Genomic DNA, 13,284 nt, shown 5'->3' with positions numbered 1-13,284 from the left:
TCCTCATGGATTTTGTAATGTGTAGAACAGTTGGAGATGGTGGAGAAGGATTGGACTCGATTGGTAATAGGAAATTAGCTGACCTAGAGTATGCGGATTACACTGTCCTTATTAGGAGAACACCAAAGGATTTGCAATGCTTGCTCACCAGAATTCATGGAATACCACAGGAGGTCAGGCTCAAGATAAATAGAAGAAAAACAGAGATGATGAGAACAGAATATGCAATGGCAGATGAAATATCATTGGATGGAGATAGGATTATTGAGTAAGAATCATTAAAATATTGGGGAACTATGATATTTAATACAGGGTCTTTAGAATTAGAGTCTAATAAAAGATTGAAAAAAGCAAATCAGACAATGGCTAGGTTAAATAAAATTTGGAGAGCAAATCGCCTAAAATTACATATAAAAATCAGGCTATACGGTATATCAGTTTAGTGAGATGTGTGTTATTGTATAGTCATGAGTCATGGTATGACAATGAAACAATCTCCAACAGATTTAGTATATTTGAGAATAAAGCCCTCAGAAGAATATTGGGAGTTAAATGGCGGGACATGATCAGAAATGAAACTATGAGAGATATTACTCGAGTGCCATATGTGGATGTGATCATGGTGAGGGGTAGATGGAGATGATTTAGGCATGCTCTTTGCACTCCCCAGGAGAGATTAGTTCACCAAACTTTTAACTGATCTCCACAAGGCACTATAAGAGTTGGAAGACCCTAGCCTACATGGCTGAGGACTATGAAGCGTGAAGTTGAAGATGATGAATGGAGAAGTATTGAATTAAAAGCTCAAGATAGAGATGACTAGCGAAATCTAACAGAGACCCTTTGCGTCAATAGGTATAGGAGGATATGATGATGTATATATCAGGTTACACAAGAGAAATGATTATTAACTGCAGACAGGGGAGGCCAGTTTACAGAGTACCTCAGGAGCTGTTCCACAAGAGAGGGAAGATGAAGGAAAGAAGAAGCCAGTCATTTTTATCATTCACCCCAGACTTATCCAGGGTAACCTCAATCTTCCACCATCTGCTACTTGTCCATCAAGGAGCTTTATGTGTTTAAACCACTTGTGCAGCCACCACAGGTCCGATGGAGAATGTCTCCAAGTGCCTGTGGGTTACGTCGTGCAGATAGTAGGTGGTGAAGATCGTTTGATGCTTCCATACACCCACTTGTAGAACCTACGCCACAGAGTACAGAAGTTTTTCTTGAACGCTATGGATGCAATAATACCCCTAACATTATGAGCTCTTGGTCTTCGCATCTGCAGAGAAGAATCGGGATTCAAGGTACGTTCTATGACATTTCAAATCCAAACTGAGATGGTGTTCTTGGTGATTCTTCTCTTCACCTTCCCCATACTGATGAATAATCTGCTCACATGGGGCCATCTCGAGCAGTTCTTTTGAGGTAACACCTCAAAGCTCTCACTGGTCATAGTAGCAGTTGATATGGATCATCGGTTATTTGACAACACTCAATCCGGATGGGCCGGAATCTAGAATCTGCTTCCCCTGGATTTTGAATCTTTAAGATAACCTTAGGGATGAAGCTCAGCATTACCAGTCCCCATCCCCTTGAATGGGAGACATTGTAGGAAAGACCATGCTGTTCACCTACCCCTTTGGCTGAGGCCAATAGAAGTAGGAAGACAGTCTTCATCGTCAGGTGAAGATCTGAAGCCTGGTGCAACAATTCGTAGGGAGCTCCTTTTAGTGATCGTAACATGTGTACGATGTCCCATAGAGGTGGTTTAACTTCCGAATAAGGACAGAAAAGCTCTTAACTTCATATGAGGAGAGACAACTTCAATGATGAGGAAATACAATATTAACTCCTTTCAGTCTGAAGGCAAGGCTCAAGGCTGACCAATAGCCTTTCACTGCCAACACTGAGGGGAGTTTTTCTTCCCGAAGGTACTGTATACAAGGAAATCTGCAATCACTGGGATAGTGGAATCGAGAGGATAAATACCCCTTCTATGACACCAACCAAAAAAAGACTGCCAACTTTGCCTGGTACACCGCAGCTGAAGATTCTCGGAGGTATCCAGACATCTTTCTCTCAACATGTTGTGAAAAGCCTCTCTTTGGGGAGATCCTGGATATCCTCCAGGTGTGAAGGATTTAGGGACTCTACGATTTTGTGGTAAATCTCGGCCTGTGGCTGCTTGAGTAGATCGTGACATGGAGAGAGTTCTTTTGGGACTTCTGTTAACATTTGAAGGAAGTCAGGAAACCATTTCGCATGGTGCCACAGCAGAGCAACGAGGGTCATTGCAAAGTTGGTGGATGTTCATATCTTGTTTAGAACCTCTCTCATCAGGAAGAATGGAGGAAACATGTACAGTAGACATCAATGTTGTTCTAATGCTTTTGGAACACATCCTGCCATAGAGCCTGAGGGTCCGGCACCAGGGAGTAGTACAGCAGGAGCTTGCTGTTCAGAGATGTCGCAAACATGTCCACTGTCAGAGAATCCCATAAAGTCAAGACTTTGTTGGCTACTACATGATTCAAAGACCACCCAAAGCCCACTATCTGAGTCACTCTGCTCAGGTTGTCTGCAAGCCATTCTTCTTGCCTGGAATGAAAGAAGCCGATAGGGACACCGTGCTGTCTTCCGCCCATCGTAGGATCTCTAGTGATAGATAGCTGAGAGAATTATTGTAGGGCCACTACACATTCCAGAACTTCCAGGGAGGACAGGTGTCCTATTAGTCATAGACAGAGCTGTACCGGAAGAGTCTCTCGTCAGAAAAAGGGGCTTCCTACCTTCTTCAACCTCTGGATTCTGTCCTTGGAGGGAAAGACTTTCCCTAGTCTAGTGTCCAGCAACATTCCCAGGTATACCAGTCTTGGCGATGGATGCAGTGTTCTCGAGATTTATCACAATCCCCAGAATGCAACAAAACTTGAGAAGCTTGTCTCAGTGTTGGAGAAGGGTCATCCCCGAGTCTGCTACGATGAGCCACTCATCCAAGTATTGTAACTAAACAGATGAATGCCTATCCTGTGAAACCAAGTAGACACTAGGGAGAAGACCCTTGTGGAAACCTGAGGTGCTATCAGCATGCCAAAACACAGCACCTAGAACTGGTATTGCTTGTCGTCTATGATGATCCTCAAATACTTCCTTGATGACGGATAGACTGGGATCTAAAAGTATGCATCCTTTAGGTCTAGTGTGCACATGAAGTCCCCTTATCTGATCGCCTGTCTGACCGTGTCTGCCACCATGAAGTCCCCTGATCTGATCGCCTGTCTGACCGTGTCTGCCACCACCATCCTGAACGGGGTCAGTTGGGCAAACCTGTTCATGGAGGAGAGGTCGATGACAGGTCTCCAACCTACAGACGCCTTCTTTACAAGAAAGGGTAAACTGTAGAAGCCTGGGGATATGTCTAAGAACTCTTGGAAAGCACACTTCTCCAATATGGTCTGGACTTCAGCCCTGAGGGCCTGTTCCTTCACGGATCCTTTTGTGTAGGAACTGACAGAGCTGGACGACATGTCAAGGAAGGGAGAGCGAGTGTGAACAGGACTCGATAGCCTGAGGGTATCACCTCGACCAGCCAGGTTTTGGCCCCGTGCTGGAACAACCTCTGCCACTGGCGCTGCAGGCATCCTCTTGGACAAGTGGGAAAATTGCCCTCCCTAGCATGGACGACCTCGAGTGCTGGACTTACCTCCTTTCCTGCCTTTGCTGGACATGCCTCCCTCTGCACGTTTTCTAGCAAGAACGGGCTTCTTGAACGATGATTTGGGAGCTGTGGCACTCTTACTGCTCCTCCGTGCTCTCGCTGGTGGAGGTTTCTGTGCCGTTGAAAGGGACTACATACAGCCTCCACGTCATGGCCTTCTGGAAGGAGATGCCCTGGAGGACATTCATCATGGCAGAGGAGAAGAAACTGCCAGGCCATAAACCCATGAAGGATAGATGACTCTAGCCTTGTGTGCTAATGCAAGCGGTGATTGCAAGATCAAGCCACTGCTGGTGTACCACACCGAAAACCCACATGCTTTCAAGAGCCACAAGATCTTGAAAGAAAGACTTCGTCATGTGGGGCACAAATTCAAAAGCTTGGGTTACGAGACATTCTTTCACAGAATGGATGAATCTGTGCTTTGGTCGGGTAGGCAAGAAGCATCTTTTTCAGAAAAACCTGCCATTGAAATGTTTTCTCCTTCTAGACAATGCCCTTGGTCACCCTTCTGGTCTTGAAGATGACATTATGGAAGAATTCCAGTTTGTCAAGGTCCTCTATCTCCTGCCCAGCACCACGCCATTCCTCCAGCCCATGGACCAACAGGTAATTTCAAACTTTAAAGAAACTCTACACAAAGCATTTATTTAAGAAATGCTTTGATGTCACATTCAATGTTGTTAATTGTTTGAGAATTATTAATGAAGCATGGCAGAGTGTGACGCGAAAAACCTTAAATTCAGCGTGGAAAACACTGTGGCCAGATTACATAGCTGAAAAGGACTTTGAAAGGTTCGATACGCCGCAGCCTGACCCCGAACCCATAGTGTTGGAAGAGATCGTGTCTCTTGGATAGTTTGCAGGGCTGGAGGTAGATAAGGCAGATGTCAACAACCTTGTCAAGGAGCATCAAGAAGAGCTTGTGACAAAGGAATTGATCAAGCTCCAGACGATGCAACATATGGAAGTGTTAATGGAGTTCAGTAGCAAGGAGGAGGCGGAACTGGAGGAACTCCTTTCTTCGAAGGAGATTAAGGAAGTGTTGGCTAAGAGGCAGGATGTGTCTAATTTGGTTGAAAAGAGACATCATGATAAATTGTCTTGTAGTCATGCTTCAGCTTTTTTTAACGACACTTGCCTAACTCATTTCCACATTATTTTGAAAGGGAGAAATGATCAAACCTCCTTGGATAGGTTTTTTTTTAAATTCCTGTAACAAGCAAAAGTGCAAGACAAAAAGAGCTAAGACAAGCGAGGAACAGTAAAAAATATAAAAGAAAAAAATAGAAAATGAGACATGAAATTAAAATTTATTCTAAAATTAAGTGAGCTCATTTCATTCAGATTAATTTAAATTTTAAGTGTTATGAGACGTAGTGTAAGCAACAGTGTAAATATATATATCTTTCACCTACACCATATTCAATTTTTTTGTAATGTCTCAAAAGGAACAGCTGACCATTGGATAGAAAATTGTGAATTGACGAAGTTACGTTAAAACAAATGAGGTTTTCCTACATTTATCCATTAATTTTGTTTTTCTCAGTTTCTTGAATCTCATGCCATCAGAAATTCTTAACAACTCTACATATAAAGAGGAGCTTATTCACTTGGCTGTTTGGGTGAGAAACAACAACAAGGTTATGTTTCACAACACTATAAGAAGCTTTATGCAAAATCTATAAAATCTACTGAAGTTCATATGGTATATTAAGTCATCCTAACTGTAGCACATACTTATTAGAGACAAGAGACATAAATCTCTCTCTCTCTAAACCTCTTTGCATTAATAATTTAAGTTACCTTGTAAAATAGTTGGCGTATATCTTCCTCAGAATACCCAGGAGTCTCTCGAGATATTGTCCACTTGACCTTCACTTTATGTCCAACATCTGTCTCCTTTGTTGTACATTTATTTTCATTTACTCCTGATGTTCCTGTAAAAGCAATTCTGATGAGCAACTACAGTATGTTTCCAATTAAAATTAGCACCTGAAAGTGAATAGAAATAAATAATATACAAATATTCCATGGGTTTCACAGTATATCATCAAGAAATTAACATTAATAGCAGTGGTGTATCATTTATAAAAAAAGATATATCACAAAGGTTTGAATTAACAATAACACACACCTTTTAAATCTCTTTCAACTTCTCTATTCAATTTATCTAATTCTTCCTCAATTATACGCTGTCCTTCATCTTCCAAACGTTTCAATTCACGGCGAAATCTGCAGAAAAGTAAGTGTGATTTTTTAAACTTCGAATAAACCAAATTTCTAACTTAACTTATTCATTTTAATACTTACCCAGAATTCATTCATAGCCATTCCTTTGTTGAAGGAAACAAATCAACCTTAAAAAGAAGATTTAGTCTACTTTACTAAGCATGGCAAGAAGCATATGACCCATACATTTTAGTCAACATTATAACTAACAAATAGGAAACCATATCACTTAAGTGTGGAGCCTCTTCCAGGAATTCCATTTAAGTACTAAAAAAATAATTATACTGTACAAGAAAATAGATTTATTTTAATTTTTACTGAGAATTCATTGCTAAATCACTAACAGGAAAGAAGCATACTGGAAATCATTAATATAAAAATGTATTAGAGAGAGGGGATACTATCTGACGTACAAACCAATATCTAAACATAGTAGAAAGACACTGGAAACTCAGACAATACAAATGGCTACCATACTATTAAAGTCAAGTCCCAAAGACCTACACCAAAGGGAATTTTACTCTTCCCGTTATAAAAAAAATCCCTTCTTTAGCCCAACCTTGATTAGAAAGAAAACAACCTTATCTAACTACAAACTATATTCAATGGTGCAACGCAACAATCATTAGAAATATATTTGCAGCCTATCAAATACTGAAAAACAAAGAGAGGGACATCTCTGCTGTGCTACTTCCAATTTTTTTTTTGCAGAAACAAATCCTCAGAAAATTTGTGAGAGGTCTGTATGAGAAGAGCTAAGAAGTAACTAGTAGTCCAGGTGCTCATAAGACAGGGTTGTTTTGATTTAAATTGGTTTAAATCAGAGTTAAAAAAATCATGGTTTAAATCAAAATGAAATATAATATCAGAAGTTACCTTGGAAAAAAGAAAACTTCCAAAACTAATTACTATTTATAAGTATTGCAACAAAAGAACAAAATCCTAGTTAATGGTTATAACATTTTGGGAAGACTTGGTGTTCTTAAGAAATGTATACAAATTATAAAGGTCTTGATATGTTCAACAGCTTTAATAGGAATTAAAAGTTTTGTTGATAGTACAGCATGGACATGGAGAAGTCCTTAATAGGTTTTTAGTTCTATTTTGTACTGTGTATTCTATGTTAAAATGAAACTGCTGTATATATGTGTATTTATGTATTAGTTACTGAAACTTGTCGGCTCCGATTAAATCATTACAGTAGTCTGAATTTTGGTTTGTAAGAGAAAAAACTCATCTTGAGTAATGTATATCAAACTATGGTTAAATTAACATAGATCAAGTTCAATACCAGAAAATACCCTCATAAGACTGAAACAAATAACCAGCAGCAGCAAATAGGTATTATTGAAAAAAATAATTCAAATCAAGAAAATTTATTTAAATAAAAAAAATGTTATTTTTATTAATAAAATAAATTTTTGAATATACTTACCCGATAATCATGTAGCTGTCAACTCCGTTGCCCGACAGAATTCTATGGAGGGATACGCCAGCTATCACAATACTAGAAGGGGGTGTACTTACCAGCGCCACCTGTGGCCAGGTACTCAATCATTTGTTGTTGACACCTCCTCAATTATTCCTCGGTCCACTGGTTCTCTCTGGGGAGGAAAGGGAGGGTCGATTAAATCATGATTATCGGGTAAGTATATTCAAAAATTTATTTTATTAATAAAAATAACATTTTTCAATATTAAACTTACCCGATAATCATGTAGCTGATTCACACCCAGGGAGGTGGGTGAAAACCAGTGTACATGATTAAAGGATAGCTAAGTATCCCAAATTTCATATAACAGTTATCTCAAATAACAATGAAATAATAAGTACCTGGTAAGGAAGTCGAATAGAACCGTTACTCTGCCTTTTATTTAAAGTTCGTCTTCCTTACTGAGCGCAGCGTTCCTCTTGGAGGCTGAATCAACCCAAAGGTGCCAAAGTACAAGGGGTTGCAACCCTACTAAAGGACCTCTACCAAACCTTTAACCCAGGCGCTTCTCAAGAATGAATAGACCACCCGCCAAATCCAAGGATGCGGAAGGCTTCTTAGCCTACCGTAACAACCATAAAAACAACAATAAAAGTATTCAAGAGAAAGGTTAAAAAGGTTATGGGATTAAGGGAATGTAGTGGCTGAGCCCTCACCTACTACTGCACTCGCTGCTACGAATGGTCCCAGGGTGTAGCAGTTCTCGTAAAGAGACTGGACATCTTTCAGATAAAATGATGCAAACACTGACTTGCTCCTCCAATAGGTTGCATCCATAATGCTCTGCAGAGAACGGTTTTTATTAAAGGCCAACGAAGTAGCTACAGCTCTTACTTCGTGGGTCCTTACCTTCAGCAATGCAAGGTCTTCCTCCTTTAAGTGAGAATGTGCTTCTCTGATCAGAAGCCTTATATAGTACGAAAGCCCATTCTTGGACATGGGTCTCGAGGGTTTCTTGATGGCACACCATAAGGCTTCTGACTGTCCTCGAATAGGTTTAGACCTCTTCAGATAATATTTGAGAGCTCTGACAGGGCAAAGAACTCTCTCTAGTTCGTTACCTACCATGTTGGAGAGGCTAGGTATTTCGAACGATCTAGGCCAAGGACGTGAAGGAAGCTCGTTCTTTGCTAGGAATCCAAGCTGAAAAGAACATGTAGCTGATTCGGTTGTGAAACCAATGTTCTTGCTGAAGGCATGAACCTCACTGACTCTCTTAGCTGTTGCAAGGCAAACGAGAAAAGCAGTCTTGAGGGTAAGATCCTTGAAGGAAGCTGACTGGAGAGGTTCGAACCTAGATGTCATAAGGAACCTTAAGACTACGTCTAGATTCCAGCCTGGAGTGGAAAGACGACGTTCTTTAGACGTCTCAAAAGACTTGAGAATGTCTTGAAGGTCCTTGTTGGAAGACAGGTCCAAACCCCTGTGGCGGAGGACTGAGGCCAACATGCTCCTATACCCTTTAATCGTAGATGTTGAAAGGGATCTCTCATTCCTAAGATGAAGAAGGAAGTCAGCTATTTGGATCACAGAGGTATTGGTAGAGGATATTGAATTGGCTCTACACCAGCTTCGGAAGACCTCCCACTTAGACTGGTAGACTCTACGAGTGGAAATTCTTCTAGCTCTGGCAATCGCACTGGCTGCCTCCTTCGAAAAGCCTCTAGCTCTAGCGAATCTTTCGACAGTCTGAAGGCAGTCAGTCGAAGAGCGTGGAGGTTTGGGTGCAACCTGTCTACGTGTGGTTGACGTAGAAGGTCCACTCTTAGAGGTAGAGTCCTGGGGAAGTCGACTAGCCATTGAAGTACCTCTGTGTACCATTCTCTTGCAGGCCAAAGGGGAGCAACCAGCGTCAGCCGTGTCCCTTCGTGCGAGACGAATTTCTGCAGAACTTTGTTTATAATCTTGAACGGAGGGAATGCGTACAGGTCGAGATGGGACCAGTTCAGAAGAAAAGCATCTACATGAACCGCTGCAGGGTCTGGAACAGGGGAACAATAAAGCGGAAGTCTCTTGGTGATGGAGGTGGCAAACAGGTCTATGGTAGGTTGACCCCACAAGGTCCAAAGTCTGTTGCACACACTCTTGTGGAGGGTCCATTCCGTGGGAATGACCTGATTCCTTCTGCTGAGGCGATCCGCTGAAACATTCATATCGCCCTGGATGAACCTCGTGACCAGTGTGAGGTTTAGACCTCTTGACCAAATGAGGAGGTCCCTTGCGATCTCGTAAAGGCTCCTCGAATGGGTCCCTCCTTGCTTGGAGATGTAAGCCAAGGCTGTGGTGTTGTCTGAATTCACCTCCACCACTTTGCCTAGCAGGAGGGACTTGAAGTTCAACAGGGCTAAATGAACTGCTAACAGTTCCTTGCAGTTGATGTGGAGTAATCCTTGTTCCTTGTTCCATACTCCTGAGCATTCCCGTCCGTCCAAGGTCGCACCCCAGCCCGAGTCCGATGCATCCGAGAAGAGATGAAGATGGGGGGTCTGGATGGCCAATGATAGACCCTCCTTGAGAAGAAGATTGTGCTTCCACCACCGGAGAGTGGTCTTCATCTCTTGGTTGATAGGGATAGAGACTGCTTCTAGAGTCGAGCCCTTGTCCCAATGAGCTGCAAGATGGAATTGAAGAGGGCGGAGGTGGAGTCTCCCTAGCTCGACAAACAGGGCCAGAGATGAGAGGGTCCCTGTGAGACTCATCCACTGTCTCACTGAGCAATTGCTCCTCTTCAGCATGCTCATGATGCACTCTAGGGCTTGGTTTATCCTGGGGGCCGATGGAAAAGCCCGAAAATCCCGACTCTGAATCTCCATTCCCAGGTACACAATGGATTGGGAGGGAATGAGTTGAGATTTCTCTATATTGACTAATAGACCTAGGTCTCTGATTAGATCTAAAGTCCAAGAGAGGTTCTCCAGACAACGACGACTCGTGGAGGCTCTCAACAGCCAGTCGTCTAGGTAGAGGGAGGCTCTGATGTTCGATAAGTGCAGGAATTTCGCTACATTCCTCATCAGATGAGTAAAGACCATAGGAGCTGTGCTTAGGCCAAAACACAGGGCTTGGAACTGATAGACAACCTTTCCGAAAACGAATCTCAGGAAAGGTTGGGAGTCTGGATGAATGGGAACGTGAAAGTATGCATCTTTCAAGTCCAACGAGACCATCCAGTCCTCCTGTCTGACCGCTGCTAAGACCGACTTGGTCGTCTCCATTGTGAACGTCTGCTTGGTGACATACTCGTTGAGAGAGCTGACGTCCAGCACCGGTCTCCAACCTCCTGTCTTTTTGGCCACAAGAAAGAGACGGTTGTAGAAGCCCGGGGATTGATGGTCCCGGACAATAACCACTGCCTTCTTCTGCACAAGTAGCGACACCTCCTGTTGCAATGCTAGCCTCTTGTCCTCTTCTTTGTAGTTGGGAGAGAGGTTGATGGGCGATGTGGTCAGAGGTGGTTTGAGGCAGAATGGAATCCTGTAACCGTACCTCAGCCAACTGACAGACTGTGCGTCTGCACCTCTCTTCTCCCAGGCTTGCCAGAAGATCTTGAGTCTGGCTCCTACTGTTGTCTGGAGAATCTGAGAGTCAGTGCTTTCCCTTAGATGTCCTGGGTCCTTTCCTAGACTTGCCCCTGTGAGAGTCTGGACGGGAGCTTCCTCGGCTGGGGGCTCTACCACGAAAGGGCGGTATGAACCTAGTGGCCGGGGTATCAGCCACTGGGGAGCGATAAGTCTTGGGGACAGAGGTGGTAACCTTAGACTTACGAGCCGATGAGGCTACAAGATCGTGCGTGTCCTTCTGTATCAGGGCAGCCGACAAGTCCTTAACTAGCTCCTCGGGAAAGAGGAACTTTGAGAGTGGAGCAAAAAGGAGCTGTGACCGCTGGCACGGTGTAATGCTGGCTGAGAGGAAGGTACACAGTTGTTCCCTTTTCTTCAACACCCCTGATACAAATAACGACGCTAGCTCACCCGATCCATCCCTGATAGCCTTATCCATGCAGGACATAATTAGCATGGCAGAGTCTTTGTCCGCAGGAGATGTTTTCTTGCTGAGGGCTCCCAGGCACCAGTCGAGAAAGTTGAACATTTCGAAAGCTCTGAACAACCCTTTCAGAAGATGATCCAGGTCTGAGAAGGTCCAACAAACCTTCGAGCGTCTCATCGCAGTCCTCCTAGGCGAGTCCACCAGACTTGAGAAGTCAGCCTGGGCAGAGGCAGGAACTCCCAAGCCTGGTGCTTCCCCTGTGGCATACCAAACGCAACCTTTCGAAGCGAGCTTCGTTGGAGGGAACATGAAGGAAGTCTTGCCCAGGTGTTGTTTAGACTGAAGCCACTCCCCTAAGGTCCTTAAGGCCCTCTTGGAGGATCTAGCTAGGACAAGCTTAGTATAGCTCGACTTAGCTTGTTGTACGCCTAGCGAAAACTCAGATGGAGGAGAGCGGGGAACAGCAGAGACGAAGTGGTCAGGGTAAAGCTCCCTGAGTAGAGCCAAGACCTTTCTAAAATCAACAGACAATGGAGAAAGCTTAGACTCCTCCACGTCTGATGAGGGATCAAGATGTGCCTCCTCATCATCCGACACTTCATCAGCAGAAGGTAGCGAAGCAAAAGGACCAGAATGCTGAACCGCAGAGTCAGAACGGGTAGGAACAATAACAGAGGTTTCCTCAACTTGAGGGAAAACCTGAGGTTCAGACTGCATAGGCTGAACAACAGTCGGAGCAGAAGGCAGGTGCATGGGTGAAGGAGGTTGACTCCTAGCAAGAGTTGCACCCAAGGCTTGCACAAGCTGAGCGGAGGACGGAGGCGGAGTAGTCCGTTCCTGTTCCTGAGAGATGAGTGGAGCATGAGAAGGTTGAGGCTGCGCAGAACAAGGTAAAGTTCTAGCAAGCTGAGGCTCCTGAGGCGCAAGTCCATGGTGTAGATGAGCTTGCCTAGATGAGGGTTGAACTCGGTGCAGCGCTGGTTGAGCAGACAGACTCACGGAGGGGAGAGGTTGTTGTACCCCAACCGAGAGTTGCACCACTGGGGGAGCAGCAAGGGGAGGAGGAGGAAGAGTGTAACTCTCCTGATCCCAAAGCAAGGGTTGCCTTAAAGAAGGCTGAGGCTGAACAACACTGTGAACAGCAAACTCCGAAAGTGGTTCAACATCGTACGCCTGGCAGATGGTGCTGCGACCAGGCGGAGCAGGTGCAGGCTGGGCGAGCACAGGCGGAGCAGGTGCAGGCTGGGCGAGCACAGGCGGAGCGAGAACAGGTGGAGGGAGTGCAGGCGGTGCAACACTCTCAGCCCGACACTCACGCATCAAGTCCGAAAGCTGAACTTGCATGGACTGAAGCAGGGTCCACTTGGGGTCGGCAGAAACGATAACAGACTGAGGTAAAGTCACAGTCGGGGTCTGTATAGGCAGAACCTTACTCCTCTTGGGCGGAGTACAGTCGACCGATGACAGAGGCGAGTCGGAGCTGAGCCAATGACTACAACCTGGCTGAGCACTCGCTGACTGAACTCTACGTTTAATCGGTCTCGAGACCTGAGACCAACGTTTCTTCCCTGCATGAAGATCAGCGGACGAGAAGACGGGCTCAATCGTCTGCAGGTGGGAGTGACGGTCTAAGGAAGACACGCCCGCAACCACCGAGGATAATTCTGTGCGCCTAACAAGGCCTGTCGAACCCTTAAGCCCTTCGACATTGCTTCTCCCCTGGGCATGGGAGCTTGCAAGAGGTCCCGGACTGGGAGAACGACTGGCTCGCACAGAAAAATCCTCACGCACCACACTGGCACCACTAGCACTTGGCACTGCACAGACACTAGCACTCGTCACAGCACTG

General features: G+C 44.5%; 1 protein-coding gene across 2 annotated transcripts in view; it reads right to left on the bottom strand.

Moving 5' to 3' along the window:
* Window positions 1-13,284, bottom strand: part of LOC137629082 (dnaJ homolog subfamily C member 17) — a 102,969-nt gene that overhangs the window by 54,658 nt on the left and 35,027 nt on the right. For both annotated transcript variants that reach the window (XM_068360350.1, XM_068360351.1), the window contains exons 4-5: window positions 5,862-5,959; window positions 5,531-5,664 (exon numbers count right to left, since the gene is read on the bottom strand). In XM_068360350.1, coding sequence (XP_068216451.1) covers window positions 5,531-5,664; window positions 5,862-5,959 — 232 coding nt within the window. The remainder of the gene's footprint in view (window positions 1-5,530; window positions 5,665-5,861; window positions 5,960-13,284) is intronic.

This window comes from Palaemon carinicauda, chromosome 37 (assembly GCF_036898095.1).
Source record: "Palaemon carinicauda isolate YSFRI2023 chromosome 37, ASM3689809v2, whole genome shotgun sequence".
Lineage (NCBI taxonomy): Eukaryota > Metazoa > Arthropoda > Malacostraca > Decapoda > Palaemonidae > Palaemon > Palaemon carinicauda.
Note: the sequence above shows the minus strand (reverse complement) of the source record. Positions and strands in the feature narration are given on the sequence as shown.